The sequence below is a fragment of the Acinonyx jubatus genome, chromosome B3 (assembly GCF_027475565.1).
Source record: "Acinonyx jubatus isolate Ajub_Pintada_27869175 chromosome B3, VMU_Ajub_asm_v1.0, whole genome shotgun sequence".
Taxonomy (NCBI): Eukaryota; Metazoa; Chordata; class Mammalia; order Carnivora; family Felidae; genus Acinonyx; species Acinonyx jubatus.
In genome coordinates, this window is record NC_069386.1 from 32,782,430 (window position 1) to 32,799,199 (window position 16,770).

The window sequence follows — 16,770 nt, forward strand, 5'->3', positions numbered from 1 at the left end:
TCTCTCCTTGACCTTGCTGATCTTCTCAACATATTTCAGCTTAAAAGAATAAGGAGTTCTACTTCTGGAGCCATTAAAATTGCTAATTCAATCTTAATTATTCTGATTTTTTTTTTTTAAGTAAGCTCTATGCCCTACGTGGGACTTGAACCTACTACCCCAAGATCAAGAGTTCACATGTTCTACCAACTGAGCCAACCAGGCGCCCTAATTCAATCTTAATTCTTAAAATTAAACTGGATTTAGACTTGATAAACGTAAAGAAAAATGAATTCAAGAAATAAATAGGAACACAGAATCAGAAAAAGATAACAAGATAGATTGATGTTTCAAAGATGAACATGTAATAACCAATTGTTATAGCTGTGGAAACTATATGATATGTACCAAATAAACACTGATTTCATGGGCAAAGCCACAATGATTTTCCACCTGTAAATATCTAATGCCACCATGGAGAGATCAGATCTTAAAACGCCAGATAAATAGGGATGAGATTTAAAATTTTCTAAAATTTTACCCTACCCAAATAACATTCTGTTTTATAGAAATAGAGATAGAACACACACCTGTGTTTCACTGTTGTTATGTGAGTTAGTTCTGGAATAAATATGAAAATATGGGAGAATGGCAAAATTCCAAAACCTTTCCATACAATGGCAAGAAAAAATAAAATCCAAAAATACATTTTTCACACAACAGGATCACAGAATATTACGAAATGAGAGTCTCGTTATCTCTACTTCAATCTCTTTTTTTTTTTTTTACGAATGAGAAAATCAGAAAGATCGTGATCTGTCCAAAGTGATATTAGCTCAGTGTCAAAAAAACTGAAAACCCTCATCTCTTTCTTCTTAATCTCCTGCTTTTTACCTTAATCCATGTTTCTATGGGAAACAATATGTAGAGGCTCCAGAATCAAAGTGTTTGGTTTCACAAACAAAAAAAAAAAAGAGACAAAAACAGATTCTTAATTATAGAGAACAGAGATGATTAGCAGAGGGGAGGTGGCGGGGGGGGGGGGGGGGGAAATGGGTGAAACAGGTGAAGGGGATTAAGAGCACACTCATGATGAGCACAGAGTCGTGTATAGGATTGTTAGATCACTATATTGTACACCTGCAACTAATATAACATTATGTGTTAATTATACGGAATTTAAAAAAATGTTTTAAGTGTCTGGTTTCAAATCCTGGGTCACCACCTAACGAGCTCTGTACTTTGGTAGGTCACTTGATCTTTCTGGCTCTCATCTGGAAAGTGGAGGAACTGGTAGAATTTATCTCACAAGAGTGTGTAAGATTGACACATTATATGTAAAATGCTTAATAGAGCTGCTAGCACATAGTAAGCACTCAATAAACAGTGGTTGTTATTCAATGTATATGAGATTTTTTAAATAGTAACATGATAGATAGGAATGTCACTAAAACAGTGTAGAAGCAGGGGTGAAAGAAGTTGAATTTGGGTGTGGAGGTGGGGGAGAGAGAAAAGGGTATGGGGTGCAGAGGGAAACTATGGATTAGGAAATACTCTAGGATTGAGTTAATTAGAGAAAGACAATCAGAACAAAACTGGATCATATGAGAATTTTAAATAATGGACCAAAATCTCTGTGGAAATCTGAGCTTTGGTGAAATTGTGAGCCTTTGAGTCATAGTAGGAACAGGCTTCCAAGACCGTGTTCCCTGAGCCAAGCGAGAGAACAAGCCAGTGTTAGATACTTGTCCACCCAGAGCAACTGAAGGAAGGAGCTGAATTCGGAAGTGGGTAGAAATAGTACAGGATTAGAGAAATGTATTAGGCTTCTTTTGGGAAACCTAGGCACAGGAGAGATTGACAGTTGCATGGAAGGAATGAGGTCAAGACATTGGAGAGTAAATGCACAAAACTAAAAAACACGAGGGGCGCCTGGGTGGCTCAGTCAGTTAAGTGTCCAATTCTTGATTTGGCTCATGATCTCACAGTTTGTGAGACCGAACTGTCATATACTTATGTCATGTGCATATTTATTTTTTTAGTTATAAAAAGGTAATTATTTATACTCTTAAAAAGCTGGCATAAGTACGATGTAGTTTGCAATATCCTACCAAACCTAGAGTCAGAGCCAAAACAGTTTTTGGGGGTGGCTACCAGCATACCCATTTACCACTAGTAAACAAAGAGGCTTTACGGCTTTTTGTCACTACTTTCTCCAGAGAGGTTTTTTCAAAGTTGCCATTACAGTGATAGCACACGAGTTCTATGGACACCATGTAGAACCTTTCTTCTGAGATGACAGAGCTCCACATGCATAATCTCTCTCTTTTTTTTTTTAAAAAAAGAACTTTTTAATGTTTATTTGAGAGGGAGAGAGTGAGTGAGCCAGAGAGGGCATGCACACACACACACACACACACACACACACACACACACACAGAATCCAAAGCAGGCTCCAGGCTCTGGGATGTCCAAGCAGAGTCCAACGCAGGGCTTGAACTCACAAACAGTGAGATCATGACCTGAGCCGAAGTCAGATGCTTAACCAACTGAACTACCCAGGAGCCTGCATAATCTCTCTTAAACTGCAAAAGCATTAGAAATTAGAATCTGTATAATATGGACTTGGTTCCTCTGAATGTTCAAACAAGTAGAATTGACTAGGTTTAGAGCTGGCAGGGACTTTAAGAAGTCCTTCATTTTATAAAAGGAGAACCTGAAGCTCAACAGGGTAAACTCACTTGCCTGTTCCCTAAGTGACCAACAGCAGAGTTGGCACTAGAATTGCAATTGCCTAACTTTTAGGGCAATGCTCTTTCCACTATAATGGATCATTAACTTGAATTAAAAAAATTTTTTTAATGTTTATTTTTATTTTTGAGAGAAAGTGAGAGAGTGCGAGCGGGGGGAGGGGCAGAAAGAGAAGGAGACACAGAATCCGCAGCAGGCTCCAGGCTCTGAGCTGTCAGCACAGAGCCCGATGCAGGGCTTGAACTCACGAACCATGAGATCATGAGCCAAAGTCGGACGCTTAAACCGACTGAACCACCCAGGTGCCCCTGTCAACTTGAATTTTTAAACTGATCTGTAAAAACAAAGTCTGGGGTGCCTGGATGGCTCAGTTGGTTAAGTGTCCAATTCTTGGTTTTGGCTCAGTTCATGATCTCATGGTCTGTGAGACTGAACTGTCATATCAATAGTTTGTTCCTTTTTACTGCTGAGTAATATTCCATGGTATTTATAGACCACAGCTTAACCATTCACATTTACATTTGTTGCTTCTAGTTTGGGGCTATTATAAAAAAAACTGCCATAGCAGTTTTGTATATGTTTTTTGTGTGAATATAAGTTTTTGTATCTTTAGAATAAATGTCCTAGAACACAATTCCTGGGTCATACGGTAATTGTATGTTTAATTTTATGAGATGCTACCAGACTCTTTTCCAGAATGATTGCACCACTTTACCTTCTCACCAGCAATATATGTGCGATCTGATTTCTCAACATTCTCAGTAGCATTTGGGAGTATTACTCTTTTATTTTAGCCATTCTAAATAGATGTGCAGTGATATAGCACAGTGTTTTAAAAAAAAAATTTAATATTAAAAAATTATTTTATTTATTTATTTTTTTAATGTTTATTTTTAAAGGAGAGAGAGGCCATGAGAAGGGAAGGAGCAGAATGAGAAGGAGACACAGAATCCGAAGCAGGCTCCAGGCTCTGAGCTGTCAGTAAAGAGCCCGATGTGGGGCTTGAACTCACAAGCTGTGAGATCATGACCTGAGCCGAAGTCAGATGCTTAACCAACTAAGCCACCCAGGTGCCCCACCCCACTTTTTTTAGAGAGACAGAGAGAGCTCAAGCAGGGGAGAGGGACAGAGAGAGAGAGAGAGAGAGAGAGATTGAGAGAGAGAGAGAATCTCAAGCAGGCTTCATGCTCAGTGTGGAACATGGAGCATTGTGCAGGGCTCAATACCATGATCTTGTGATTATGACCTGAGCCAAAATCAAGAGTGGGACACTTGACTGAGTCACCCAGGCACCCCATCACAATGGTTTTTTAACTTACTTTCTTCTAATGTCTAATGATGCTTGATATCTTTTCATGTGCTTATTTGCCTTCTGTATATCCTCAATGGTAAAATATATGTTCATGCATCTTGCACATTTGCTAATTGAATGGTTCCATTTGTATGTCTTTTTTAATTATTGAATTTTAAGCGTTCTATATTCTAGATACTAGTCCTTTGTGAGATACATGGCTTGAAAATATGTTCTCTCAGTCATCTAGGAGATTTTTTCTTCTTAACGGGGTCTTCCATAGAGCCAAAGTTTTTAATTTTCATGAGTTCCAATTTATCAACTTTTCCCTTTCATTGATTCCTTTGGTGTCATATCCACGAATTCTTTACCTAGACCTAGGTCCGGAAAATTTTCTCCTCGTGTGTATCCTAAAAGTTTTATAAGTCTGGTTTGCATTTAAGTCCATGATCTATCTATCTTGAGTCAATTTTTGGACCAGGTGTGTGGTTTAGGTTGGCATTCATATTTATAGCTATGGGGTGTCCAATTGTTCCTGCACCATTTGCTGAAAAGGTTATCCTTCCTCCACTATGTTGTCTTTGTGTTTCAGTTGAGCATATTTGCGTGATATCTATTCTGTCTCACTGATCTATGTATCTATTCCTTCACCAATACATTGTCTTTATTATGCAGCTCTATAGCAAGCCTTAGTATTGGGTACAGTGATTCCTCCCAGTTTTTCATTTTACAGGTTTTAGGTTTTTAGGGCCTGTGACTTTCCATATAAATTTCAGAATAAGAATAAGTCTATGTCACCAAAAATCCTTGCTGGGGTTTTGAAAGGAATTGCCTTAAACCTATGGCTCAATCTGGGGAGAATGACCACCATCTTTATTCTGTTGAGTCTCCTAATCTACAAACAAGGTATGTCTCCCATTCATTTAGACTTTCATGGATTTTTTTTCATCAGTGTTTTATAATTTTCAGCGTACAGATCATGTTTTGTTAGGTTTATACCTATGTATTTCATTTTTCTTTGAGCAATTACTGTAAATGATGTTATTTTCTGAATTTTTTTCTACATGTTCATTGTTCATCCTTCTATTTTAAAATCCTCTGAATCACTTTGCTTGGGGTATACATTTTGTATATAACACTCAGATTTTGTTTTGTGGTTCAATCTGAAACACATAGTTCTTTTATTAGTTAAATATTAAGTATTCACACTCATTAATGAGTTATTTGGTTTTTGAGCATATCATTATTTTCAGATACACTTCTTTTATAGATTTAATTTTCTTCAAAATGTGGTCTGTGCTTCCTTCACTTTTTGTGTTTGTATTTCTTAAAGTAAGTTGGAAAGTTTGCATTTTTTCTATTGAATGCATTTATAATGATAACTTTATACCTTTAATTCTCTCTTTCTATAGATGGGTCCAATGACTTCCTATTATGAGAATAATTAAATCAGCACTAGAGTATTTCTCCTCACTTTTCTTCTCTTCCACCACCTGATTTTATATTTATGTTTTGTAGTATTTATACTTTGTATTTGCTAGAAAAGTATGTAGCTGCCTATAATAGAAAACTAACGCTGTCTTTAAAATTAAGGCTTTATTTTTTTCATATAACAAGAATTCTGGAAGGTCATTCTTGGCATTGCTTCACCAGCTCAACAATGTCATTAAGGACTTAAGCTTTTTTCTACATTTCTGCTATGCCATCCTCAGATGCTGGCTTCTGACTTCGTGCTTGTCTCTTCGTGTTTCTAATATGACCTGCTGCAGCTCTAGCCATCACACTATCATTTAAGGCAAAATGAAAAAACTGGGAGAAGGGCCAGGAGTGTTTGTAAAGCAAATACATATTCTCTGTAACTCCACAACATATTTCCTCTGATGTCTCATCAGCCACAAATATGTAATATGATCATCTCTAGCTATAGAGGACGCTGGAATGTGACTAGTTAGGTGGTATGTTACTATTTAAATAAGTTTTCTGCTCTTATAAGAAAACTCTAGTTTTCTTCACATAGATCCTTCACATTTGTGTTTGTTCTTATGTATTTTCTTTATTGTTATAAGCTTTATTGCTACATTTTTCCACTGGTTAGATGGCTAATTTTTAATTTAGATGTTGATTTTTGAATGTTGACTATATTGTTTTTATTCATGACACTAAAATTTTTAATTTAGTTCTGTTAGTAAACTGGGACAGTGAGGGGGAAGAGAAGGATGGAACCACTGATACTCTGGAATGAGGCATCAGGACTGTCTCTGCCTTAGACCCTACTACAAAGGCAGGCCCTTTGAGCTAGCTTAGCCACTCAGGAGGGTCCAAAGAGGAGAGTGGTGGAGCAAATACCTTCTCTAGGGGTAGAAGAACTATAGCACTTTCCCACAACAGAAGGATGAGAAAGAAAAGCATCACAGGTTAATACTGTGTTTAATACTGTTGTTTTCATCTACTCTCAGAAGAAGAACTTACAGAACAGCTTTTCAAAATACTCCAAAGAGCAAATGTAACAGAAAAGGAAATAAACCCTTCCTTTAAAGCTAGATGATGGACCTTTTCTAAAACCTAGAGTTTTATACAAGGTTTTCAAATAATTAGCTGAGCCCTTAAGAAAACCCAGAGGTGATATTGGGTATAAAGTTTGAAAAAAGGTGAAATTTCCATGTGTAAGAAAATGTGGAAAGGAATGGTTATTACTCAAAAAAAGAATGGAGTAGCAAAAAGTAAAAGAGGACAGAGGAAAGAAAGGAGAAAGGAAAGCCAAGCATTTATGACAAGAGGCTAGAGTCCCACGAACAAAAATGGCTGATTAAATTTTGTTTTTCCTTTCTACCTTTTAATAACAGGCTGCTGTAATATTATTCGGTTTACAGAACCTTTGGGAAAGTCAGCTTTACACTAAAGACTTGTTCGGGGATTCTTCTCCCAGATCAAGTTCTAGTTATCATTTTTCTTTTTCCAGATTGAGCTCGTTCATGTTTTACCAGTTCCAGGGGCTTTCCTTTAAGCCCCTAGACTGAATTGGGCTGAGACTTCTGTGTGCTATGAGAATTCCAGAAACCTGTTTTTTACCCTTTACTCTTATTGTCTCTATCCCCCTCTACACAGTGAACTACTTATTAATGTTCAATAACTCTTTTATAATTTTTTGATGGATGGATGATGCATGGGAAGACAGGTATGAATACAAGAAAATGCAGGTTACAGGTTTCCAAACCAGTCAAACGTTGGATACTTTCACGGTTGTAGACAAAATTGTAATGGAGATGAAGTTTGTCCTTACCAGTGTCCCACATTTCTTCTTACTGTTTCAGTATGCCTGCCCCCCAGGTAATCAGCCCCTTCATCCTGACGGAAAGCTCACAAAATTCTCCCCCCCACTACACCTTCCCTTTGCAAAGTTTCTTCTTTCTCCTCTGTCATCTATCAAAGCATCTGCTTAGTCACATTTGGCTATGTAATTATCCAGTTGATTTAAGTAACACACATTAAAGTATGGCCAAAATTTTAACTATCCTCTTAGAGAATTTGTACTTTAAGGCAGGCATCTGTTAATTCATTATGCTGGGAGGAATATCTTTTAATGCTTCCTGCCCTGTTCATCTTCTTCTCTCTCCTAGTTCCTTATCTAATGTTCCAGAAAGTGAAATATGTGGAATGGAGATGGTATCATTTATTGAAGCCACTTTTAAAGATGACAAAATGAAGGGTCATAAAATTTGACTGACTAGCTAGAGGTGCAAGCAGCCAGCAATAGTGACTATTTAAGGAGTTAAGAGTGGATTTTCATGGTGAACTACTAATATTTCCAACCAAAAAACTAGCTTCCAGTTTGAAAGGCCACAATCTCTTTTGTGAAACTGTTTAAGGCCTCACTGAAATTCCCTGAGTCTATGTGGTAGACTCTGTCAGAGAGTCTCAGGCCTTTTGCGTTTCTCTTTTTTTCTTCCTTTCTGGTTCTTCCAAATAGTTAAAAACAGTGGGATTCAGCTACATTTTTAAATGAGGTACCTAAATAAAAAAATAAGGAGTTGCCAAAAGTAGCCTTGGAGGTAGAGAACTGAATTTAGTTCCTCTGACTAGACTAAGTTACTTGCTAAAATAATCTGGGGTCATATAAGCCAATGGCCAAAGGAATAATTTCTCCATTGTTTATCATTCATGGCCATAAAGAGCACTAGAGGAAATCTCAGAGTCTAGCTGGTCAATGAAGGATGTTAGGCCAGAGAAAGTTAAATGCTTGCCAAAAGTCAGCCTAATGAATTAGAGAAGTAAGGACCAAAAATGAGAGTTTGAATTTCCAAACTGAAAGTTCTTTCAGTCCCACTGAGATGTGCCATTGTGTGGTCATGGAAATCTGGAAAGGTTTGGTGGCCTGGGCATCTCATCTCCTGCCAACCTTTCCCAGTCACAGCACACAACACTAACATGGAAACTTCCTTTAATAAGCTTTGCATTTCTTTCCTTGTGAGCCTTACATTATTGGTGCCTTTGCCCTAACCCATACAAATGGCTTGCTTTCATCCATAATACCACTTGCTCCGTGAAGGAGGTGTAATCCGGGTGGGGGGGTGGGGGGGGTGGGGGGAGGGGCAGTTCAAAAGAATAGTCATACTATTATATCAGAATTACTTCTGATACTCCTACCACACTTCTTACAGACCCAACAAAACATCTTTAAGCCTTCTAGGGTTGGTTGGTTTGTTTGTTTGTTTGTTTTTAATATCTCTGCTCTCACTACCTTGTATCTAAGATTAATTTTTTGTTTTGTCATCCTCATTTTTCTCAGCTGAATCTCTGTCCTCATAATTCCAGTTTTTGGTCATTTTGTTTTCATTACCCTGAAGGCTATTGCTTGACATATCATCAGCCACACTCCCAATGATCTCTGCCTCAGGCCTTGGCTCTACTGTGTCAATTGGTTCTATCTCAGTAGCTAACCTTGTAGTTATTAACCCATCTTTTATTGCTGATTCACTTCCTATCTCTGGCTCTGTGTGGGTCCCTGACTCAGCCTGGACCTCTGGTTCAACCTGACTTTCTAGCACTTTTTGGGTTACTGTCTTTGTCTGAGTCCCTTTCTCTGTGTAGACACTTGATTGTGCCACTGAACCTGACTGCCTTTCTGGCGCCTGATTCATCCACGTAGAAACACCTACATTTGTTTCAGTTAGTCCCCAGTCTACTCTGGCCGTATTTCCTATTCTTGTCCTTGTTATAGGAATCACAAGGAGATTTTGATCTGGAGAAGTAGCCGGAGAACTTATGTGATTGAGTCCAGAGAGGAACCCTAGAGAAAAAGAAAAGGTCAGGGTCAGTGTTGTGGATTAGTAATAGATAAAATCTTAAGTCATCAAACACCCCTGAGGCACTGGCTTAATTATAATAGAATTTGCTTTACAATACATTTCTGAATATCCTGTTCATTATCTTTAAGGAGCTGAGATTCAAAACATTGATCCCAGCTTTTCTGTAGTACAGTATTTCCCAAGGGGTATGCAAGCCAATTCATTGGGGCACAGGCAGAAAATAGTAGTTTATTTTTGCATTTTTAGCAAATTTTGTTTTCAGTTCCATTTTTGGGTATATTTTACACTGTAATAAATATATGAATGATATAATACATGTACGTATTTTATAAATAAATGTGTCTTTTCAGAATGCTTGCTGAAAAGTGTTTTACTAATAGGGTGTGTGATGCAATGGTTTGGAGACCATTGTTAATTAATAAAAATAAGTACGTGGCTTCACAGGATTAAAGGTGAAATGTTACACAGGCAAAACTCCTATATTATATCTCTGCTTTATATTAGTAATATTACAGAGGAACATATGTCATATGTTGAAGCTTTATTTTGGAGATCCATTAAGGTGGAAAGGTTATTTAATATAATAAAAGGAGAGGGGAATTTAAGAGATGTCTTCCGGAAGGACAGAAGAACTATTCACAGCTCAGTTAATGTCCTTTCCATCTTTACTTCCTGAATCTTACTCCTACCTGTGTAGGAACAAGTATCATTTTAGAAAAAAAAAAAAAAAGTTTTCAATTGGAGGGACTTGCTATTAAGAATTGTTCACTGACATAGAAATAACTCTTGTAGAGCCCTTCCAAATTATGAGATTCTAATATGTCAAACATACAACCAAAAGAAAGCAAAAGAGAGGGGACCAACCATGTAGAAATTTCTTTTCTGTGCCTTCACTGTTTAACAGGAGGATTGACTCACCAACTGTCATGTAGAAGATACTGCCCCACCAATTGAGGCGGTAGGCTAATAGGAAATGGGGCTCCAAGACGTTCCTACTGTACAATTTCACTTGCATCAGGTACAAAATGAGGCAGAGGAGTAGGCAGGTGCCTGGGATCAGAATGAAAGCTATCACTACCCATCATAACCTTCCTTCTGCCATCCCTCCCATTCCACCTTCTTCCCTCTCTTTGCACTTCCTTGTCACCCTCAACCATCTCAATTATGCCACGGAGGCCTATTACATGGCAGTGTCATGGGAAGACCCATTTGGCAATTAACTAGAATGAGAGAACGAAGAACTTCTGCTTTGACTGGAATAAGGTTATTAAGGTGGAGCCTATAAATAAGACCACTAGAACAGGTACTAGCTAGCTACATTGAAATTTGTCTTAGTGCCACAAGGGCCTCCAGCCTATGATATCTCCTCTAGTAGTCCATCAGATAACAACTTCTAGAGATGTTTCCATTGGATTAGGCATAGTTTCTTCAGGGTCCCCTCTTTAAAGGCAATAGCCCCATAAGGAGTAAAAGTTTACCAAAAGCTTTCTTCCCTATGGGAAGAGACACTGTCCTATGATGGCAGTGTTCACGTGAGGTAGGGAATGACTTGGTAAAATAAGGAGAAATGGCCCAGAAGGGGAAGATGTATAGGGACTCCAGGGACAAACTTTTCCAACCGCATCATTTTGTACCTGAGATGAAAGAGAAGATGGACATGCCCAGATCTATGTGGGTTTTGTCTCCTGTCCCTTTGGTGAGAAAGGTGCTGAGCCATATAATGATAATGAGGATGATGAAGGCAGAGATGAGGAAGAAGGCCCTGGAGCATTGGAGGTAGTCTGCCAGGAGAAGTGGAAAAGGAGAGGCTTGGCTGGAGAAGAGGTGACCTGCCCTCTAATAAGGCTAGACAGGGTCTAGGGAAGGGACTGAAGGGCAGAGGAGGACAGAATTAGCACTTGTCTTACATCTAATGGAGTCAGAGTAAGGAGCCACCAAGTGGGTGGCCTCACAGGCACCAGTAAGGACCCTCTTTCCATCTCCTCATTGACATGTGGAATTCCTTTAACAAGGAAAGAAATAATTTATTCCACAATGAGAGAAAAGTTGAAATTATAACCTTGAGAGGCATATTATGAGGTAACTTTCATATTAAGGTGCAAATTACTACTATTCCCCCCCCCCCCCGGGAAGTTGTGAGTGCAGAGGAAGGAAAAAGAACAAAGTCACTAGGCATTAGCTTCCAATAATTAAGGAGCTGTGGCTTTGAAGTCATTGGAGAAGTCTAGTGAAGACAAACTGGGATAAATTTACCCTGTTTGGAGGAGCTGTCCTTACATGCTTGTGAATCGGGAGAAAAGAAGGGGTAGAGTTGTGGGAAGGAGAAAGGGAGAGAGCCAAGCTGTAGGGGATCTGAGCAGATCTACCAAAGGAGGGGGCTCTAGGCTCTGGAAGGCACTGACAGGGTGCTTTTGGCACGTGGCTCCAGCAGAGATCATGGTGGCACACAGTCCAGAGCCCCGCAAAGAGTTTCTTCTTGTCTTTCATTACCATGAACCGCACCCAATGTAAAGGGGACAAGCACATCAGCAGGACAAAGATAAAGCCCATGAGGCCAGCACAGAACATGTGAATGTAGCTTTGGGTCCTCTCCAGAAGCTGTCGCTGGTGTGGTGACATAGAAGAGAAGTGGTACATGCGGTAGGGGAGAATTGGCTGTGGTGGGGAAGGGAGGAGGACATGATGAAAGGAATGTCATCTCAGGCATCTCCATCTCCACTCACAGAAAAGACAAACCCTGGGTCCTCTACTGGATGGGAACTCCTCCTCCCTCCACACTTCAGTGTCTTTTGCTCCAGAGCCTCCCACAACTTGTAAATATATTCCTTTTTAACTGTCCCCCATTAAAAAAAAGTTGGAATGACCTTTGCCTCTCCTGCCTTGACATTTCCCCCATGCCATACACAAGCTGCTTCCTGCAAAAGGACCCCGCCACTACCTAGCTTACAAAGGCTCCCTCACCCTATATGTTGGGTAACCCAGGATGCTGGAATTGTAAACCCTGTGTAAGGGCATGGCATTTCCTTCCCTTCTCTCCATCCTAGTTTCTGGCTCATTGCTCTTCTCAACTGCCATAGAACCTAACCCACTCTGACCTAACACACTTTCCTGCCCCTCCCCCACCCCAGGAAACAGAACTAACAGGAAGTGTACAGTGTCTCTGCCTCATTTGCCAGATCTAGTCCAATCCCTTCCTCCAGTCCAGATATCTGTTGAGTTTCAAACACCTAGAAAACTGCCTGACAAATCCAGGTTTCTTACAGACACACCAAACCCAAGAGTTCTTCGAGAGCTCTTTTCTTTTCATCCTACACCCCCTTCCTATGTCCTTTTTTTGTTTCCCACCATTCAATCATACCATATCCTGCCAATCCCAACTCTTTGATGCTTTCAAGTCCATTTTGTTTTTCTGTTTCCTTTTTCTTAGAACATCTTGTTGTCATCTCTGTCCTAGATTGTTATAACAGCCTTTTACCTGTTACTTCTGCTACAAGGCTTCAGTTTATTCTTGACAAATTTGCCTCTAAGATGCAAATCTGATGTGTCTCTCCTCTGTTCTGATTGCACTCCACTGCTATGAGGTAAAGTCCTAATTTCTTAGCATGAATTAGTTAAACCCAGCAAGATTAGGCTTCTGCTTCCTATATGACCTCATTCAACCATTCAATACCTCCTCTGTGCCAGGTGTTGTGTTAGGTACTGAGGGTGTAGTGATGTGTTGGATATCTTTCATATGTCCCTTTGGATCCAACTCTTCATCCTTGTCCTTGTTCAAGAAGGCTGACTGATACGGACTACATCAATGGGTTCCCTTGCCATCCAGTCTCTGATTAGGTTTAACCAATGGTAGATATGGGCAGAAGATCAGAGGTCCAGAGATCTGTGTGTTTATTCCCTGGCTCTCTCCTTACCAGATTACAGAGAGTTGTCTGTATTCTTTTACCTAAAGTAGAACTCCTCACAGGCAACCTTCTCCATAGAGCCACCCTTTCTGTTCTGTTAACTGCTCCTTTCACTTATGTGATCAGGCTTAGGAGTCATAATGACTTTTCACTGATGGTTTCCCCAAATCCTTTTCAGTTCAAAGGGGACTTTATAAATAGTTCCTTAACTCTCCCTATTAACTAGTTTGAGCAAGCCATCTGTTTCCTGCTGAACATGGTCCTTATTGTCATGAAGTAGAAAGCCGAGTAACGTTTAGGCTCATTCTCTCCCTCCATGTTATCTTGTGCTCCAGACAACTTTATTTTTCTTGCAGTTTCTTAAACCCATCTTGGTCCTTCCTTTGCACATGGTGCAAATGGTATTTACCTTGCACATGGTATCTATCACACTTCCCACTTTATCTTTGTCTGAGTTAACATTAGTCAAGATTCACTTTAATCTAACCCTTTTGGGGAAGCCTTCTCTGAATTCAACCCTCAGTCCCAGACTTTGTGATCCTGCAGCAGCTTATGCTTACTTCTTTCATAACCTTTATACATAGTATTGTAATTTGTCTATACTTCCTTTTGGTCTGTGAACTTCAGCAGCAAGGAGTTATCCTTGTATACTCAATGTCTAGCAGAGTGCTTGGAATATAATGATTCAGGAAATGCTTATTGATTGAGTGAAACTAAAAAAGGTAAAAAAAAAAGAGTGGGCTTCTAGTTTCTAGTGTGGCATGCAAGGAACTTGGAGGTGGCCACTCCATTATAACAACAAGTAGAAAGCTAAGCAAACTGAAAAATCAACAACTCTTCTTAGGTTCGTCAGAGAAATGAGATCATAAGGCAAACTGTGGCTCTCAAAATTGGAGAGATAGAAAGACAAATACAGAGAATCACAACTTACTAGTATATAAACCCCTGCAAGAACCAATATGAGGATAGGAAATTTGAACTGTAGTTGATGAATTGCTGGAGGTTCAGGGTGGACAAATCTGAGAGATTACAAACTCTGGGGGTATCCAATCTTAGGGACGTCCTTACAATTTAGTGAGTTTTACCTCCAGCCCACCTTGATCAGGTTTTCACAGTGAATATCAGAGAAAAGTCCCCTTACACTTCCGGAAGAAGGAGGAGAAAAGGAACCATTTTGAAACATGCCAGAACATTCTGTTCATCTTAACAAGGCCTTCCCTAAAGAGAAACTGTCTTACCAGAACCTAAACTATTGGAGTTTTATCAGAGCTTAACCAATCTGGGGAGAAGGAAATACTCAACTCCAGCATGCTGTAACATTTCATGGTATACTCACTCTCCCATCCTGTCCCACCTAAGGAGGGGAAACTCAGAGGTACCTGTGAATTTCACAGAGGCTTAGATCAGGAACAAGCTAAGAATGTCCTTTCTCACCACTCATTTTCAACATCATACTGGAATGTAATAAGACAAGAAAAGGAAATAAAATGTATAAACATTGAGAAGGAAGAAATAAGACTGTCTTTGTTTACAAATGGCATGATTGTGTAGAGAGTACAAATGAACTGACAACAACAGCAAAAATTCTTGAAACAGTAAGTGATTATAGAGAGGTTAATATACAAAAGTCAGTCATTTTATGTGGTGCCTCACTGGCTTAGTGAGTAGAGCATGCAACTCTTGATCTCAGGGTTGTGAGTTTGAGTCCCACAATGGGTGTAGAGATTACTTTAAAAAAAAAAGGCAATCATTTTCCTATATGCCAGTAATGAATGAGTAGAATTTGAAATTAAAAACACAATATAATTTCCCCAAAATGAAACACTTGAGTAAGAGCTAACAAAATATGCATAAGATCTATATAAGGAAAAATACAAAACTCTAATTAAAAAAAACCCAAAGGGTTAAATAAATGGAAAGATATTCCTTGTTCTTGTGTAGCAAGACTCAGTATTGTCAAGATGTCAGTTCTTCCCAACTTGATTTATAGATTCAACACAATCCCAATCAAAATCCCAGCGAGTTATTTTGTGGACACCAACAAACTGATTTTAGTGTATATCAGGCAAAAAAAAAAAGAGACAAAAAAAACCCCCACCTAGAATAGCCAACACAACATCGAAAGAAAAGAACAAGGTCAAAGGACTGACACTACCCAACTTCAAGACTTACTATATAGCTATGGTAATCAGGACAGTTGGTACTGGAGAAAGAATAGATCAACAGAAAAGAACAGAGAACCCGGAAATAGACTCACATAAATATGGTCATCTGATCTTTGATACAGGACAAAGACAATACAATGGAGCAAAGATAGTTTTTTTCAACAAATGATGCTGGAACACCTGGACATCCACATACAAAACAATGAATCTAGATGCAGACCTAACACCCTTCCCAAAAGTTAACTCAAAATGGGTTATAGACCTAAACAAAACACAAAACTATAAAACTCATAGAAGAAAACATAGGACAAAATAGGTAACACTGGAGTATGGCAATGACTTTTTAAATACAACACCAAAAACACAAGCCATAAAAGAAATAATTGATAAACTGACTTCATTAAAATTAAAAACTTCTGCTCTGCAAAGACATGGTCAAAAAATATGTGAAGACAAGCCTCAGACTGGGAGAATATATTTGCAAATGACACATCTGATAAAGGACTGTTATCCAAAATATACAAAGAACCCTTACAACTAAGAAATAAGAAAACAAATAACCTGATTTAAAAATGGAGGAAAGACCTGGGGCGCCTGGGTGGCTCAGTCGGTTGGGCCTCTGACTTCAGCTCAGGTCACGATCTCACGGTCCATGGGTTCGAGCCCCGCGTCGGGCTCTGGGCTGATGGCTCAGAGCCTGGAGCCTGCTTCCGATTCTGTGTCTCCCTCTCTCTCTGACCCTCCCCCGTTCATGCTCTGTCTTTCTCTGTCTCAAAAATAAATAAACTTAAGAAAAAAAAAAATTTTTTTTAAATAAAAATAAAAATGGAGGAAAGGCCTGAAAATCACTCTCCAGAGGAATGTAACAGAGATCAGAGGTGCTACAATGTATCAAACGATGTCCAGCAGTCAACAAAAAAATGACTAAACCTGTGAAGAAACAGGAAAATATAATCCAGATTCAAGAAAAAAGGCAGTCAAGAGTAATTGACCTCAAGATGATCCAGATGTTGTAATGATCACAAAAGGACTTTAAAACAGCCATTATAAATTTTTATAAGGACTGAAGAGAAGATAAATGCATAATGAATGAGTAGATATGGGATCTCAACAAAGATAGAGAAAATATTAAGAGAAAAACTAAATGAAATTCTGGAACTGAAAAATACAATAACTAAAATTAAAAATTCACTGTATGGATTTAATAGTAAATTGGAGAAAGTGGGGAAGAAAGAGTCAGTGAACTTGAATGTAAGTTAACGGAAATTGGCCAATCCGAAGAACAGAGAGAAAAAAATGGAAGAAAAATAAAGTCTCAAATTCCAATTGGACCATAAAAAGGTGAAATTAGAGTCCTGGAATAAATTGAGAATGGG

General features: G+C 38.8%; 1 protein-coding gene across 6 annotated transcripts in view; it reads right to left on the minus strand.

Annotated features, from left to right (window-relative positions):
- Nucleotides 1-16,770, minus strand: part of LOC128310932 (transmembrane protein 202-like) — a 50,931-nt gene that overhangs the window by 6,466 nt on the left and 27,695 nt on the right. The window contains exons 1-5 of one of the 6 annotated variants that reach the window (XM_053223765.1): nt 12,289-15,938; nt 11,730-11,982; nt 10,962-11,108; nt 10,192-10,377; nt 9,178-9,308 (exon numbers count right to left, since the gene is read on the minus strand). In XM_053223765.1, coding sequence (XP_053079740.1) covers nt 9,178-9,308; nt 10,192-10,377; nt 10,962-11,108; nt 11,730-11,982; nt 12,289-12,402 — 831 coding nt within the window. In that variant the 5' untranslated portion in view covers nt 12,403-15,938. Of the gene's footprint in view, nt 1-8,281; nt 9,309-10,191; nt 10,378-10,961; nt 11,109-11,729; nt 11,983-12,288; nt 15,939-16,770 lie in introns of those variants that run through there. The other 5 variants (XM_053223762.1, XM_027067715.2, XM_053223763.1 and 2 more) reach the window with 5 other exon arrangements.